General features: G+C 38.5%; 2 protein-coding genes across 3 annotated transcripts in view; one reads left to right on the top strand and one right to left on the bottom strand.

The window, feature by feature from the left end:
* The window catches only part of LOC113106277 (collagen alpha-5(IV) chain-like), a 45197-nt gene extending 31647 nt beyond the window's left edge, over positions 1-13550 (top strand). Inside the window, exons 28-51 of one of the 2 annotated variants that reach the window (XM_026268015.1) lie at positions 44-141; positions 1386-1536; positions 1650-1763; positions 2114-2281; positions 2403-2492; positions 2587-2733; positions 3919-4017; positions 4140-4229; positions 4327-4466; positions 4540-4846; positions 4941-4991; positions 5105-5290; positions 6544-6552; positions 7480-7488; positions 7863-7996; positions 8354-8426; positions 8841-8912; positions 8993-9121; positions 9339-9437; positions 10712-10924; positions 11029-11206; positions 11298-11412; positions 11956-12128; positions 12240-13550. In XM_026268015.1, the coding sequence (XP_026123800.1) occupies positions 44-141; positions 1386-1536; positions 1650-1763; positions 2114-2281; positions 2403-2492; positions 2587-2733; positions 3919-4017; positions 4140-4229; positions 4327-4466; positions 4540-4846; positions 4941-4991; positions 5105-5290; positions 6544-6552; positions 7480-7488; positions 7863-7996; positions 8354-8426; positions 8841-8912; positions 8993-9121; positions 9339-9437; positions 10712-10924; positions 11029-11206; positions 11298-11412; positions 11956-12128; positions 12240-12321 (2927 nt within the window). In that variant the 3' untranslated portion in view covers positions 12322-13550. The remainder of the gene's footprint in view (positions 1-43; positions 142-1385; positions 1537-1649; positions 1764-2113; positions 2282-2402; positions 2493-2586; positions 2734-3918; positions 4018-4139; positions 4230-4326; positions 4467-4539; positions 4847-4940; positions 4992-5104; positions 5291-6543; positions 6553-7479; positions 7489-7862; positions 7997-8353; positions 8427-8840; positions 8913-8992; positions 9122-9338; positions 9438-10711; positions 10925-11028; positions 11207-11297; positions 11413-11955; positions 12129-12239) is intronic. The other variant, XM_026268016.1, reaches the window with a different exon arrangement.
* The window catches only part of LOC113106275 (microtubule-associated protein 1A-like), a 1143919-nt gene that overhangs the window by 925958 nt on the left and 200268 nt on the right, over positions 1-17693 (bottom strand).

Below are 17693 nucleotides of genomic sequence, written 5' to 3'. Positions count from 1 at the left end.
AAGTTTTGTACATATGTCTAACAGTGTTATCCATATTCTTCAGGTTTTGCTGGTATTGCTGGTTCCCCTGGTGGACCTGGTATTCCTGGAAGGCCAGGTCTGGACGGACTGCCTGGTCAGCCTGGATTACCTGGACCCAAAGTATGAAACATTTAATCTAAACAATGCAATATGATTTTATAAACTTCACCTATACATGAGTATTTTACCATCAGGTGGTAACCGAATATTTGAATCATCAGTTTCTGAATCATTCCACTGAACATTAACAAAATACTATATAAACCTTCATTTAAGAATGCACCGAATGTTCAACAACCAAGATTGTAGTGATTAAGCGGAAAGACCAAATAATATGTACCGAACACTGACGTGATGCGATCAGATAGAGGCAGGCACTAATGTATTTATGTAAAGGAATGTATTTAAAATTGTCAGATAAAGACGTTAAAAAAAACTAGCACAAAATGCTGACAGCGAGAGACTGCTTAGTGCTGCATCTCATGTCTTCGATGAGAAAAGGAAGGGGTAGTTATTGCTGGTTACTGTACTGTTACTGATGATTGAAATCACGAAGTGGCCTTAAACAATTATTAAATAAACTGCAGAATGATGTTTTCTATATGCACAGATTGCATGTTTTCAAACTGCGCTGCATGAGCTGGCGGGGTCAGGGTTCAAATTCCAAAGCGCGAGGAAAATCTGCGCTGAAAAAAATTAAAAAACTTCCCAAATTCTTAATGAGAATCATTTGTAGATCAAAAAAAAAAGCACTGAGATCTTCCTGCTGGGTTTCTGCCAAAAGAAAAGCAGAGAAAAAAACAACTCCATCAACATTCATAAATGTTAGTATTGTACAGTAATTGTACTGTGGTTCTGTAGAATGAAATAAAAAGACAATAGTAATGATAGTGATAATTACCATACAACAGCTCTATTAATACATTTATTATATTCACACATGGTGTTAAAATTAAGGATCTGGAATATCCTAATGTTTTAAATGAAGTCTCTTCCTCTCAGCAAAGCTGTATTTATTTGTACAGTCAAAAATGAATTCCTGATTCAAGAAGGGGGTCTCAAAAATGGCCCAAAAATATTAATTTTAAGTTGAATTGTGCTTTGTTGGTATAATGTCTGCTTGGATGTTCAGTGGTATATGGCTGAGTGATGAAAGGATTGCGAACTGTAATTTGCAGGAAGAAATAAAGCTGCTATGTGCATCTGTTTTATTTTTTAGGCTTAATTTTGAATTATGGGCAATATAGTGTTTACTGGTTGTATACAATAACTTAGAGTATATTATGGTTATAAATAATTGGACTGTATTAGAAATGAATAGCTTTAAGCTTAAAGTGCTCAAATGAGTGTCTTTGTCCACAAAGGGAGACCCTGGTTTTGGTCTACCTGGACCTCAAGGCCCTACAGGATCACCAGGCAGTAAAGGTGCTCCTGGTCCTAAAGGTGATCCTGGTTTCCCTGGAAACCCTGGTGGACCAGGTCGTCCGGGTCTTGACGGTGCTCCTGGATCTAAAGGTTCAGATTAAATAGTAATGTTGGACTGCAAACTAATTAAATGCATCAACATTTTTCTAGCATTTTTTAATTATTATTTGCAAATGATCTTTGCATATTGATTTTGCACTTAGGTGATGCTGGTTTTCCCGGTGGTCCTGGTCCCCGTGGCCCGCCAGGGCCCCCAGCCTTTGGCCTTCAGGGCCCCCCTGGTCCCCCTGGAGCTCCTGGCTCTATGGGGTCTCCTGGTACGTCTGCTACTTTCTTTAGTAAAAACGTGTCCAAACATAAACAGAGAATCTCTTCCTGTGGACTATTCAAGCATTTAATGAACTGTGAGACCAGAAAGAATCTTAAATTAGAGATATTCTTGTAAAAATATTTTTTTTTTCTAATAAAACATTATTTTGAGGATTATAAACCTTATGCATGTAAAACTTGCCAGTAACTTCTTGGGAGTATAAAAAGATATGCGTTCGATAAAGTGTATCTCGTAAGCATTATCATACACCGATGTTAGGACCACTGTTAGGGTTTTTAGTAAAACTACTCTTTAGTGTTTTACTACATCAAACCATTGTCCTCTTCTCTTCATCAGGAGTCCCTGGTGCCAATGGAGAGAAAGGAGACCGTGGCCCCCCAGGTTCAAGTTTTCCAGGGTTGCAAGGTGACAGAGGAAGCCCAGGATTTCCTGGGCCTCCTGGTCAAGCTGGTCCACCTGGGGGTCCAGGACTACCTGGTCAAGATGGCCTACCAGGACTGCCCGGTAATATGATGAGAGCAACATCCCCTGTTGTTATTACATTTGACTGTATTTATTTAATATATACACTATATGTCTTGTTTCTGTATGGTCTTTCTTTACTAATCCTATATCATTATTACAGGGCCTAAAGGAGACATTGGTGGGATGGGTGGTCCAGGACCTGCAGGTACCCCTGGCAATCCTGGCAGACAAGGCTTTCCAGGACCAAAAGGTCTGAAACCAGTTTTGGCTTTAGCTCAAATTTATGAAACAATTTTATAAAGTCCCTTTTAGAATAAAATATTATTGTGCTCTGTGTCCTGCAGGAGATGATGGTGTTCCAGGACGACCAGGAAGCCCAGGTTTCCCAGGATCAAAGGGAGACAAAGGTGACCCAGGCATTCCTGGCCCTCCTGGCATAGTCCCACCTGCAGGTCTTTTTAAGGGACAAAAAGGAGAATCAGGAGTTCCAGGTGAGCTGCTAGCTTCAACATTTTCTGTGTATGTGTGGATTACTTGGGTTGTTCCCAACATTTGTTGAAATTTTCATGTCAACAGCACCTTTAGAAATATATTTACTGGAAAAAATGGTGACATGTTCAATACCTATTTTACCCACTGTGTGTGTGTGTGTGTGTGTGTGTGTATGTATGTATATATATATATATATATATATATATATATATATATATATATATATATATATATATATATATATATATATATATATACACAAATGTGGATTGGTGTTAGAGATATTTTAAAATCCATGTGTGCAGTGAATTAAAAAATAATACCAGGTATAGTTGCATTTGTGACATAAAAACATATTAATGAATATGTTTTTTATTGGCAAATCCCATTCTATTTATTTTTGAATTTTTTATTTTTTTTTTGTAAAAATAAAAATATCTCTACCACCAATCCACATTTGGCTGGCCAATCGTACTGTAGCATGTTCTTGCTGCATCTAGTCACATTTTGCTTGACAGTCAGCGCAGTCGAATCTAAACCCATATACTAGTGCTCAACAAGATTTTTTTGATTGTCCGATGGCCAATATAAAGTAAAAACATATGATACTGCACAATTTAAGAAATAACCTAAAAACCTTCTATTAAATTTATATTGAACATTTTTTTTTGTCAAATATTTACAAATTATTTCGAAATGAGTACATTTTTTATTTACTAAAATCTGTGAAATAAATACATGCTTTAGATAGGAACAAAATGGTATTATGGCATTTTTACAAATAAATAAATAATGTAACCGTGTGTACTCAGTGTACTCAGTAATCCAAAAAGTCTGTGTGCACTGGGGGTTATATTTTCTCAAAAAAAGAACATGTAATGCCCAAAAAAGTATATTTAAACAATTGTTGACTGAACAGAACAACATATTGGCCATTGTCAATAATTAGTGTCAGCTGGCGTATCAGCCTTGGCGAAATGTTGGTCAACCACTTCTCTCTTCATAATTACCTTTTCTCATACCTTTTATTTGTGTTCGGTATATCAGTGGGACCATCTCTTACATAAAGAAAACTGGGTTCCCCCATGACCTCTGTTTTTTCCAAATTCAGAATAAAAAAATGGATCCTTTTAATCCTCTCATATATTTTGGCCACTCCACAATTCTCTTTATTTGTTTTGTAGGTTTTAGCGGACCACCAGGACCAAAGGGTATTCCCGGTATCCCTGGAGATTCTGGTCTCCCTGGGCAAGACGGAAGGCCAGGTCTACCGGGACCTCCAGGTAAAGAAGACAAGTACACGTTTAAGCCATCAAAAAAAGCATCTTTAATCAACTAGCCTACTATATGTGCATATGTACTATTCAGTAGGTTTAGGCTGACAAGTTTTTGTCTTCATGTTTAGGCCCCAAAGGTGATCCTGGTATTCCAGGAGCTCCAGGGTCTCCAGGTGCCCAAGGACCGAAGGGTAGCATGGGGGAGATGGGATTACCAGGTCAGCTCTTCATTTTCGTACAACTCAAAACCATTGATCATTGTTTCTGAGGCTTTGGAATCTTGAAGCTAGACTGAGCCAATCTTTTTTGTTATAGGAATTTCTGGAAATAAAGGAATCTCTGGCCAACCAGGCCGACCTGGCCAGCCTGGAACCCCAGGAACAGCAGGGTTCCCGGGACCCAAAGGTGATCCTGGCTCACCAGGATTTGGATTACCGGGAACTCCTGGGCCAAAGGTAAAAACATAATGATTTCACTGAGAATATTTACTTGAATAATTAATCCAATTAAATTCTATCAAATTCCCAGGGTGAACCAGGCCCTCAAGGATTTTCTGGAAACCCTGGTCAGAAAGGCCAGCCTGGCCTTTCAGGATCTCCAGGCTTTCCTGGTAGCCCTGGACCAAAGGGTGATCCAGGACTCCCAGGATTCCAGGGTGCACCTGGCAATCCTGGCCCTAAAGGTTTGGATGGTGCTCCAGGCACTCCTGGTCCTAGTGGAGCGTCTGGTAGGCCAGGAGATCCTGGACGTCCTGGATTACCAGGCCTCCCTGGTGATAAAGGTCTTGCTGGACGTGATGGTATTCCAGGACCTCCAGGACAAAAGGGTGACCCAGGTTAGTCTGAATCCAAAAGAAATCAAAAGTGCATTGGATGTGCTCAATGTAGCATAGGTATCTAGAATCTTTTTGTTTTTAACTTTTTACCTAGGCGCTCCAGGTCTCGGTGGCCCAGGCCCACCCGGTTTCCCCGGTACACCAGGTAAAGTACTGATTGATATTTTCATGTATCTTCACTTTTACACAAGAGAACTTATAACAAATTCTTTATCACAATTTTCATAGCAAATTTACAAGAATTGACTGATTTTATAGGGCCTAAAGGAGACCCTGGTTTTCCGGGTCCTGCCGGTAGTACTGGATTTCCTGGTCCAAAGGGTGATCCAGGATTTCCTGGGGTTCCTGGCCAAAGTGGTCCTGCAGGACCGCCTGGGCCTCCAGGCCTGCCTTTGCAGGGACCTAAAGGCATCCAAGGCCCACCTGGTGCCCCCGGAAGAGCTGGTAAGTGAAGCATCTTATCCCTTCGGCCAGCTCTGCCCTCTGGGTTTCAAGCCAACATTTGCCTTTATTTTGATTTAATTTTAAAAAAGAGTAGCCTGGAGTAGAATGTCTAAAAAAGAACAAACTCTTAAAATAAGTTTGTTATCCAAAATAAGTATCCAAAGAATTTTTTAATCAGAACTTCTAAATTGGCCAATGAAAACACAATTTTGTAATGCCATCAAATACTGACTTCACTACATACTTCTAATATTTAATACTGTGCTTAACCACAGTGTTTGTTGTTTTTCTTATGTATGCCTACACCTAACAAAAATAAAGACAAACTGTCTGGTTATTCACACAACTTACACACTGTTTAATTTAAAAAGGAACTGAGTGCATTAACAACATGAATTTGTTTTTCCTTTTGCCCCAATACTAAGTCATAAATCTATTTTATAAAAGTCAGGTAAAAGTACCCCTGGTTGGGAATCACTTCATCAGCACATGTTAAATTATGGCTGTGAACCAGAGGGCATGCTGGCTTTTGTTTTGGTTGGTTTGGCTGATTTGCATGGAATAATCCACAAGCAATCATGATTATGCAATATCCATGTCGAATTAGCACAAATACACTCACTCTCAGATGACTGAGCACAAGACACACTGTTTGCATTACCTTCACTGCAAGTGATCTTCTGTTTTCAACACTCCCTTCCTTTATTGTGTACCGGTTTGTCATGTGTTAGACAGAAGTGAATGATGTGCATGCATGAAAAGGTTTTGTGCAGTCATTGTTTCAGAGTTGCCCAGTCAGGGCTTTACTGGTATTACACACAGCTTTCACTATCCAAGGTTAGCTGTTCACCCATCCGTTCATCTATCTGCATTCACCCTTGTGTGTCTTCACTTCCACACATCCCTTCTTTTCAGCAGTAAAAACTGCAGTGTTCTTCACAGGATGTCTGTCTGTCACCAAATAAAATTAGGGTGCATCTGGCATTTTTGCATGGGAAATGTGCAGATTTGTAAGAAATGAAAAGCCATTGCAGTACTGTCTAAAATGGGCTCCCCTTGAAAAAAAAAAGCAAGAACATTAATGAATTCTGCTGCACTGTATATAAAATAGATATAAAGGAGACCATTTTTGGCTGGTGTCTGTTGGGCTTATTTTTACCCAGGCACATTCTGGGTATCATATGCATTTTCTGTTTTACTTCACTTTTCGTGGAAATGGCTCTGCTCCTCCTGATGACATTGGATCGTTGCAGGCTCGGCAGGTCAGCTTCTTTATGTTATTGAGCTGAATTGTATGTTACAACTCTTAACTGTATTCAAATGAATTTTCATCTATTTTATGTGTCTACACGTAGTTCTACCTTGGTTGTAGAAGTATATACAAAATAATAAATATAAAAGGTAGTATTACCACATTTTAAGTGTATAGTGTAAGTGTAGGTGACCATATCCTATTAGTATTTGAGTAGATTATCAGATTTTGCACGAGAACATTACTATATTGAAATTTACCTGTAGTATACTGTATGTATGAATGTCTCAACCCAACTGCAACAACTCAGTTAACCTAGAATTACAAAAGCAACTATTTTGGAAGATGATAGCAGAAAAGAATGCATATCTTGATTATTTGGAACATAATGGCTATACTATGTACAGCTATATTCAGTTATGTGTTGAATATGTGAACCTTTTTTGCTAAGTTTGGCTTAACCATAATAATGATGAGCATGTACACTGCCATTCAAAAGTTTGGGGTCTGTAAGTGTTTTTTCCTCGCCAAAGCTATATATATTTTGGGGAAAAAAACCAGCAGAAGAACAGTAATGTGAATTCCTAAATTTTGTGGAATTTTTTTTTATTTTATATATATGTGTGTGTATATATATATATATATATATATATATATATATATATATATATATATATATATATATATATAAACTTTTGAGTGGTTATGCAGTGTCAAATATGCTAATCTGTTTCTTCAGTAAAGCCTTCTGTAAAACCATTGGAGGCAAAAAAATTAATAAATAAAAAAGGGTTTGACAGAATTTGACAACTTATCTATTCCTCAACACATCACATTACTTTTGTTGCTGTGCTCTGTATTTAAAACTTTTACCTTGTTCTTTGCTTCTCCTCTTGTTGGACTTTTGGGATCCCGTTGACCTTTGACCCCTCTGTAGGTCCTGCAGGTTAGACATCTTGGTTTGATACTCACCTGTGTCATGCTGTGCACTTCCTTTTGTTATTAGATGATTTACCTCTGCATGTGACGCTGAGTGGGACTCAGATTCAAGCTTAATTTTTGATGTTTCATTTTCTCATCCCCATCCAATTATAGGAATGTAGTTATGATTGATGATGATTATGATTGTGCCTTCTCCAGCAATATCCCAGAACCATTCAGCACACCACATACAACAACTGACATGATAAACATGCACACAAATCCGGACATCAATGCTTGGTTAAATAATATTGATTTCATGTTGTAAGATGAATCCTGTTTGTTAATCAGGTACCAGTGAAACAGGTAGAAACTGATTTCTTTTCTGTGAATGTGAAGGTCCTCCTGGCTCTGAGGGTCCCCGTGGGCCTCCAGGTAGTGGAGGAGTCAAAGGTGAGAAGGGCATGCCCGGAGTCCCTGGGATACCTGGAGCACCAGGACAGAAAGGAGATTATGGTCCCCCTGGCTTTCCAGTAAGCATTATAGATGTGGTTTATAAAGAAGGTTTAGTTATTGTTAGCGAAGGCTTTCCTACAATTTGCATGTGTAGAATCACTGTAGACTGCAATTGGTTTATGTGGGTTTTCTGACACTTTGCTAAAAAGGGCATTGTTTTGTTTTATTAATGGCTGTCAATTCTAACATACTCTGGTCAGATAATTCTTGATAAAGACAGCTAAATACTGTGATTGGCAACCAGTTTCCTGCATAGTTGTTCTAGAATGTCTTTGGTATCTCTGCTGTGATAAAACATTTCAAATAATGTAAAGAGTTCCATTTATAATATTAATTTAATCAGATAATGATGTTTGTTATTTGTTTTTTAAAAGGGTACTCCAGGAAATCCAGGACCTAGCGGTCTGAAAGGAGATACTGGACCTGAAGGTGTTCCTGGATTCCCGGGTCGGTTTTCCTTCTACAACCATTAAGAATTTGTTTACCAAAATAAATGTCTGAAATTATTTATTCACCTTAATGTTGTTCAGTCCAGTTTGCTGTTATTTATTTCATGGAACACAAAAAGGATAATTTTTTATTATTATTCTAAAAATGTCATATGAAGCGCAGTGACAGATTATGTTCAAAATTACATTTTGAAATATATCAAAACAGAAAATGATCATTTGAATTGTCACTGTTTTTGCTATATTTTTTAAACAAATAAATTGATAATATGTATGATTCTTCATAATCCTTTTTTTGTGTTCCACGTGTCTGGAACAACATCACAGTGAATCTGTACTAAACAGTGTAAATGTTTGTTGTGAAGCTCTGTTCATGAATGAGTCTTATCCACGTAACATCTGTTTGTTATAGGACCTAAAGGACAGCCTGGTCCTCCAGGATCTAATGGCGGCCCAGGAGAACGTGGTGACCCTGGAACCCCAGGTGAGTCATTTTAAAACCTGGATATTTTTCCCCTTCCAATTCCAATGAAAATGCATCCTCTAATACTCTGTTGATCTCAGGTTCTCGTGGTGACCCAGGCTATGCTCCAGAACCAATTGTTTTGAAGGGGGAGCGTGGTCCACCTGGAACACCTGGTCGCCCAGGCCTCCAAGGTCCAACGGGTCCCGTGGGATTGCAGGGTCTTCCAGGTTAGCGGACATAGTTAGAGTCAACACAGTCAAGTTAAAAAATATATATTATATCTGATCCCTGATCTGGGCTCCACTTCTCAAAAACATTGTGAACCAAGCTGATCGTAGAGACCATTGGCATCATTGGTTCTATGATCTGCTAGGTTTTAATGATTGTGGAAAAAGCAGCCCTGGTCTTTTTCCTCATTATTTCTGAATTCATTGCTACCTTTAGGTTCGCCTGGTGAACCTGGAGACCCAGGTCCAATTGGACCTGCAGGATTTACCGGCCCACCAGGAAGGAAGGGAGATACAGGACCATCTGGACAACCAGGTAATGTTAAGGTCCAAGACGTGGATTGGTGGGTAGACAAGTTGCACAGGGCCTGTCTAAATTCAAATCCAGCTTTGGTCATTTTCCAGTACTTGATGCATCTCCACTGTCGTGTTCAATAAATGCAAAAAGCCCTTTAAAGATTCAAGTAAAAAAAAAAAAAGTCATGTAAAGTCATCATTTACTCATTTTCCAAACCCTATAAAGATTATACAGATTTAATTTAGGCTTTTATTTACATATACACACATACATAGAACGCGTTATAAGCAGTAAACACTGAAGCTTATGTCTACTGTACGTAATGTGTGTCACACACTAGAACAAACCTCATGGTTCTTGTGCATTACACACGTGCTCAAGCTTCCATGTTTACCATATTTGATGTGCTCTATGTATGTGTGTCGATCATTGTTTAGATGTAAATAAAAGCCTAAATTAAAGGTTTTTAATCTTTAATCAAGATTTTTTACATCAAAGTACATAATTTAGAAGTAATAAGCTATTTTCTGTCCGGTTTTGACTCCCCTCATCAGACTCCCCTCAGTTGAATTGTGCCTTGTTTTTAAATGAATCCGCGGTAAAAAGAATTGAACAAAGGACTAATTATTTAATGGCGCAGTTTGGAAATTCATTAAAAATAGTTAATCCACTCTTTTCTAATGTTGGGATCAGAAGGAAGGCAATTGAAAGACCGTTTTACCATAACTTAGCCATCATTATCATTTAGTTTCTGGCTAGACCTGCATTCGCCTCTCGTTATTTACACTACATGCATGAAGCGGTGGGCGGGGCTAAGCAGGAATTGATCTTCTTCTGCGGAGGCGGTGTTTAGCCACATTATTACATCATAAAGTGACATTACAAAAGCTGTCGTCTTGGCAGACTGGCTTCAATAATATGTTTTGAATTCTGAAACTAGGTCAAAAGATCAAGATCAAGGGAATTAGGGTTTCTCAGTTCATGACCCCTTTAAATCTGTTCATATATATGAGTGATCATATCTCCTCAAAAGACTTGGATTAAACTACTTGATTTGTATGGATTTCCAATTCTGATATGAAGGTAAGTTACAATACCTGACATCGCTGCTGATATGAAGGCGAGTGAATGAATGACAGAATTTTCATTTCCGAGTGGACTATCCCTTTAAGGATCATCCTTAAAATTGGTGGCTCTATTGTTTTTTTTTTAGATTTTTGGAAACAGCATGAACAGGAAGCTTAAAAGCAGTGTATCATCTTCACAATAACCATAACTGTAATCGTGTACAGGTTCACGGGGTTACCCCGGCCCTCCTGGTCCAGAAGGGATTCAGGGCCCTCCAGGCATCGCAGGATCATCGTCTGCCGCACACGGTTTTCTGATCACGCGCCACAGTCAGAACACGAATGTGCCATTATGTCCTGAAAATACAAGACTCATCTATGAAGGCTACTCTTTACTCTATGTGCAAGGAAATGAGAGGGCGCACGGACAGGACCTGGGTGAGTGTCACCAAAACCGATAGAGCACACGCATGTAGTATTTTCTTTCTCACATCACATGTATCATGGCTAATATGTCTTTTCTTCATTCAAATGAATATCAGGTACGGCTGGTAGTTGTCTACGTCGTTTCAGCACGATGCCTTTTATGTTCTGCAACATCAACAATGTCTGCAACTTCGCTTCCCGCAATGACTACTCCTATTGGCTGTCCACACCACAATCCATGCCCATGAACATGGCGCCCATCACTGGGGAGAACATCAAACCTTTCATCAGTCGGTAAGAGAAGGTCACTCTGACACAGATGATGAGCAGGAGTGGAATCTGTTGTGTGGCAAACTTATCTGTGCGTGTGTGTGTGTGTGTGCAGGTGCTCTGTGTGCGAAACTCCAGCCATGGTGATTGCTTTACACAGCCAGACCATTCAGTTGCCAGTCTGCCCGAACAACTGGGAGGTGCTCTGGATCGGTTACTCCTTCATGATGGTATGCACCATATGCACAGTTCTGGCTTATTTTAAACATTGTTTCGTTATTGTTATTTGATGTCCTCGTAGGCCCTCTAAGTGAGTCCCGGCCTCCACTGCATCAAGACCATTGTGATAAAACAAAACTACTTCTTGAGATTCATATAAAACTACAACAGCAGCAACTAAATTTGACAACAGTAAAGTAACAGCAATATTTTTTTTGGTTTTAAGGTCTCCTTGTTACACGTTACATGTACTTACTATTATAATAACAATAAATGATTCATAGTAACATGCAAGTAACCCTAATCCTAACCCTAACCCTAACCTAAAGTAAGTACATGTAGCTAATTAATATCACTCAGTACCTAAATGTATAATTACACTGCAACAAGGATTCTTTAAAATAAAGTGTAAACTGGCTTACCTCACATTTTTAAACTCTTCAAGTCCAAGTTGAAATGTGCTGGCAGAACTGGCATATTTGTAAAAGATCCCACACACATCGTTGTTGGTTTTTCAAGGCCTCCCACTGATTGCTGTATGTTCTGTGTAACAGCACACCAGTGCAGGTGCTGAGGGCTCAGGTCAGGCTCTTGCCTCTCCCGGTTCCTGTCTGGAGGACTTCCGCTCGTCTCCGTTCATCGAGTGCCACGGTCGAGGCACCTGCAATTATTACAGCAACTCGTACAGCTTCTGGCTGGCCACTGTGGATACGAATGAAATGTTCGGGTAATGTTTCATTCCAGACTATGACAACTTCAGAAACAACCATTCTTCTTGGCAACCTTCTCGTAAACCGTAAATGTCAAACTGTTTGTTTTTTTCTCTCTGCCCAAGCAGACAGCCGCAGTCAGAGACACTGAAACCTGGAGACTTGGAAACCCGTGTGAGCCGCTGTGTTGTGTGTATGAAGAGGACGTAACGTAGTGACATTTTTGCAGTCTGTTGTTGTTGTTGAGGATCAGCCATCACTTCCAACGACCGCAGCCATCAGCTGATTACCAGTGAAGTTTCTTCACATATAACTCTATGGTGCTACTGTGTGACACAGCAAAAGAAACTGAACGAAATATATGAATTTATTAGTCTTTTTATTTTAAAGAAGTACCTCAAAAGAAAAATGCAGATCCAACAAGGTGCCATAGCAGTTGTGACAATGTGCATTAGATTTTTTTTTTCTCTCTAGAGATTCTTTTCATGTAATATTTTCCTACAAGAATTTTGTTGTTGGTACACAAATGATAAATTTTTTGAGAGAAGCGCTCTCTCGCTTTTTCTTCTTTCTTTCGAGTGGAATGGTCTCCATGTTACCAAATCGGCACTTTGAACATCAAAGAGACGAAATGCACTGAAGCGTTACATTAATGGAACTGCTTTTTTAAGGCTATCATTTTTCCCCAATCACTTTTTCCTCTTTATTGGTGGTACTAACACTGCTGTATCAGGACTTTTTAGTGTCATTTATCTCTTTTTGTAAGTCATAAAATGTGTATATTGTGTAAAACACCTTTTTTAGCATAAAAACTAAACAGATCTTTTTAATGAATTTCTGGGTTCTTTGTCAGTATGCTCACCACTCACTCCTTTATTCACATATTAGTTCCACATTCTTTTACCCCGACATTTGTACAAAGAACTTTCTTTAAATAAAACAGTATTTTATAAATATATATATTAAAAAGAAAGTATATATCCAGAAACTTGACACACCTGCATAAACTGTTTTTACAGACCTCTCTTCAGATTTCATTTAACCAGTAAGGACATTTCTGTGAAAACCCATCAAATACTAGTGTTATGAATTAGTAAACATTTCATTAGTTCTTATGTGCCACAGTGTGGCCTGTCACTGTTTCACATTAGATGAACCACTGTCTGTCAGCATATGTGAACAAAAACTACACTGTGGCATATTATATTTCGGTTAAATAATATATACATAGTTTTGTGTATGCATAGTTGTACACAGTACATACCTACAATTTGCTTATAGTGGTGGTTCATCTAACCTGAAACGGTGAAGATCTTTTCACTTGTCATCATGGGTTGCAAAAATGTACATTTCAAAATAATTTCCCCCTTTTTATGTCTAGTATCCAGAAAGTGTTATAAACTTAAATGACTGAAATAAAAGAAACAAACTTCGTCTGTGCATGGTGAACTTTTTTTAGAGTGCGATTCTGGATGATTTGTTCTGATTAGTTACGACAGTATTAGTGTGGTACATTACAACAGTGTAACATTTCTTCATCTAAAGCATCAAGTCTTGCTTCATGGAAACCAAAATTACAGTTTTATGGTGGTGGACCACTAGAGGAAGAACTGAGTCACAAGGACTGGAGGGCTGCTCTAAACAGCTGTCTTTATCCTGTCAGACTTCTATGGCATTACCGTATATAGCCTAGATACAGAGTTCTGCAAAACTTTGCAGATTTCCAGCTAATGTTTTGTTGAGTTACTGTACCAATCACAACATGATTAAGTGGATGCAAAAGCCATTCAAATAAATCTGGTTTGTGTTGTTTTTATCCTTTTAGTGGATCACTCCCCTTCCCTCCTTCCTGCTCTTTCTGATTCTAACAATGTGCTTGTTTTCCAGAAAAGATTGGTTAATGACTAAGCTTTGAGCTTAGGAGAGGATATTAGGGCCTAAATAGTCCATATAAGATCCAGTTGACAAACGGAGTGTTGATATTTGGCAAGAGCTGAGCTCTCAATAGGATCAGTGAACAGATGACAGTGACCCTATTGCCACTGGGATAATGGTATTTGTTCCAGCCAACAACAAGACTGAGGCTACGACCAAGCTCTTTACAAAAATTACTTAAGTGGTCTTATTCTTAGACGGAACCAAAACAAGGGTCAACACTGGCTGTGAATTAATAAAGCTTGGCCCGAAAGTTCATTGTTCACTACTTGTGCAACTGAATCATTCAGTCAGGCTCTGAATGAGTCAGGCTATTATGAAAGTAAATTAAATAAAAATGTTTTCTTTGTTTTTAACATTTGTGGACAATAATAGACAGATGGCAACTTATATATCCATATAATGGTTACCCGTCATAAATATGTATCCAAAATATATAGTAGGCATATACAACCCTGCATATTCATAACTTAAAGGGGTCCCATTATGCTCTTTTACAAGGTCTTGATTTTGTTTTGGGGTGTACTAGAACAGGCTCTCCTACTAGGTTGTTCGATATATACATATATATTTTTCACATATTTTACATTATTACAACACCTTTCTCTCTAGTCTGGCATGAACAGCTAGAATAGTTCCTTTATCAAATGAAGGCCGGCCTTCTAAAATACTAAAAGCACTGTGATTGGTTTACTGGGCCAGTGTGTGTTGTGATTGACAGCACTCAGCGCCTGTTCGGGAAATGTCATGCACCTTACCATACTACCACCTGATGTGAGCCTCAGTGTAAATATTGCGTCAAAATCAAACCAATTTGATCGCAATTTAAACCCAGGTGATTGTAACCACTCAACCAGGTCTTGTCCCATTCGTAGATCACAAATCCCAGAAAATATATGTGTTGTAGTCCAAACGAGTCGTTCATTGTAGTTTTTGAAAAGTGATTTCTGTTCAATAAAATATCTCCTTTTGAACTGGTCTTGGAGCTTTGTAACTTTGCAGATCTTTTTTTATGCTCAAACAGCAACGTTACAGACTAACTAAAATTGAAAAACTGAAAAAGCATAATAGCTTTAATACTATTCCACATGTCCCCTTGGTCTACACACACTCTGCATCTCTCTCTCTCTCTCTCTCTCTCTCTCTCTCTCTCTCTCTCATTCAGCTCAGCAACAAAATCAAGACTAGAAAAAAACTGCGACCCACCCCTTTAAGATAAGCCATTTAAACCAAAGATAACCATACAGTCTGACTTTGGATTAACTTTGACTTGGATTAAGTTTGTGTCTATGGAATGGTTCAAGGAATGAGACACGTCAAATCTGTACTTCCAGGTAGTTTGACCCTTAAGAGCATATCGGATGCCCTGCATGATTTAGGAAATTATCTTTTGCTTAATGGGCTTTAAAAAGGAATCACTGCTTGTGTCTGTTTCGAAGCATGAGTACCTAGTGGCAAATACTACATCTCCTGAGAGCTGGAATTTGGCATAAACGTTAACATGATGTCCCTGAGCTCATGATCCACATAAACCTAAGCCCTAATAGAACCTTCATTTGTGCACATACTGTACAAGCTACTGAAATCAAAAGAGCTGCAGGGAGAAAGCTCAGCTCCTAATGAAGCAGAAACGTCTATCAGAGGAGGATTCCCCTTCTGCAGTGGATTTTAGCAAGGGCATTTCTTTGGATGGTTGGAATTAAGATCACCCTGTGCCAGAATGATGGGAAGAAAAAGTATGGAGAAGACTTGGAACAGCTCATGATCCAAAGCATATAACATCACTTGTGAAACATGGTTAAACAGTGTGGCCTGAGCATGCATGGCTTCCAGTGGCACAGAGTTACTGGTGTTTAGTGATGACGTGACAGAAGGACAGAAGCAGCCGGTAAATTCTGAAGTGTATAGGGATATACTTTCAGCCCAGATTCAGCCAAAAGGAGCTAAGTTGAATGGGCAGCGCTTCATACTGTAGTACAAATCAATAATGACCCAAAAGTTTTAGAATGTGAAAGAAGTGGATTATTCAGCAATGGCCAAGTCAATCTCCTGATCTCAACCTGACTGAGCATGCATTTCACTTGCTGAAGACAAAACTAAAGGCAGAGAGACTCACAAACACACAACACCTTTCATCAGCTGCAGTAAAGGCCTGGCAAAGCATCACAAAGAAAGAAAACCAAGTCTCTGGTGAAGTCCATTAGTTCCAGACTGAAGGCAGTATTGCCTGCAAAGGATTCTCAACAAAATGTTAAAAATGAACTTTTATTTTATGATTATGTTATTTGTCCTATAACATTTGAGCCCCTGAAAATTTGGGGAATTGTGTGTAAAAATGGTTGTAATTTTTAAGCATTTAATATTTTTTGTTCACCTTCTTGAATTAAATATTATATATATATGTTTATCATGTAGTCATTGTCATGTGACTTACCCAGTGTGCAAATTATGTTGAAATGACTTCACATTGACATAAAAAAAGGTACAAATATGCAAATCAAACTGACATCAAACACTTGATAGTGATTTGATGTAAACTGAACGTCAACCATGTGTGCATACATATACATTAAACTAATTAACTTAATTTCCAATTTTCTATTACCATTTTAAATTCATTTAAATTGATGTCACAGCATCTTGATTAAGTATCTACAAATAATTGCCAATGAAGGTTTTGATTCTGTACATTAGCGAGCCGTGCCAAATGCTTACATTTAAATACTGAAAATCCAATTAAGGGCATCATTATAGAGGAACAACAAAAGTTCATGACATGGTCAGTGTGTGTAAAGGACGGTATCACTACCTAGATAGTATTATACATGCGAGTAGACTTCTGTTGTGGTTTGAGGCCCGAAGGAGATAATAGTCTCCTGGTTTAAGTGTCATGGGCAAATACGCTCTGAGATTCTGGGAAAGAAGTCGACCCCCCTGAAAAGTTCACTTGCAATGGTCAGTTATCCGCTTTGATTTCCTCAAGCTACTTACTGACACTGTTTACTGGCATGAGCGTGCTGGGGGAGGGTGGGGGGTTGTTAGGGGTGTCGTGGTGTGCACCCAGTGACGCATACATGTATGTGCTTGTCTTTTTTATCAGATGTAGACTGAAGTTCATGAAATTAATCAGAAGTTTAGAGAATGTTGAAAAACTTGCAAATCTTCATGCAACAGTTACTGTTTTCACAATAGACTGTTATCTTTTAATAGACAATGTCCATTAGTTTATTTATCAGTTTTTATTTCTGATCAGTTCCTCTGATTGACCTGGTTTTGTTTTTAATATACAAGTGCTTTGGTTTCTCTGCATTTTTAAATATAATTTGGCCTGCTGGAAATATCACAGTATTGAATGTTGTGATTCATAGAAAAATTATAATCATGTTCTGATGAACAGAAATGGCAAGAAAACTCTATCGGGGCTTTTCAACCACTGGAGGGCCTCAGAATGCTTCCAAGGGGGCCACAGGATGACTATCTATATATATATATATATATATATATATATATATATATACACACACAATACCAGTCAAAGGTTTTTGAACAGTGAGGAGCCTGCATTTATTTGATACAAACTGCAAAAGCTGTTATATTGTGACATATTTTACAATGTAGAACACCTGCTTTCTATTTGAATATATTGT

The sequence above is a fragment of the Carassius auratus genome, chromosome 7 (assembly GCF_003368295.1).
Source record: "Carassius auratus strain Wakin chromosome 7, ASM336829v1, whole genome shotgun sequence".
In the NCBI taxonomy this organism is placed as follows: Eukaryota; Metazoa; Chordata; class Actinopteri; order Cypriniformes; family Cyprinidae; genus Carassius; species Carassius auratus.
The sequence above is the reverse complement of the archived record's forward strand: the minus strand, read 5'-3'. Positions and strand labels throughout refer to the sequence as shown.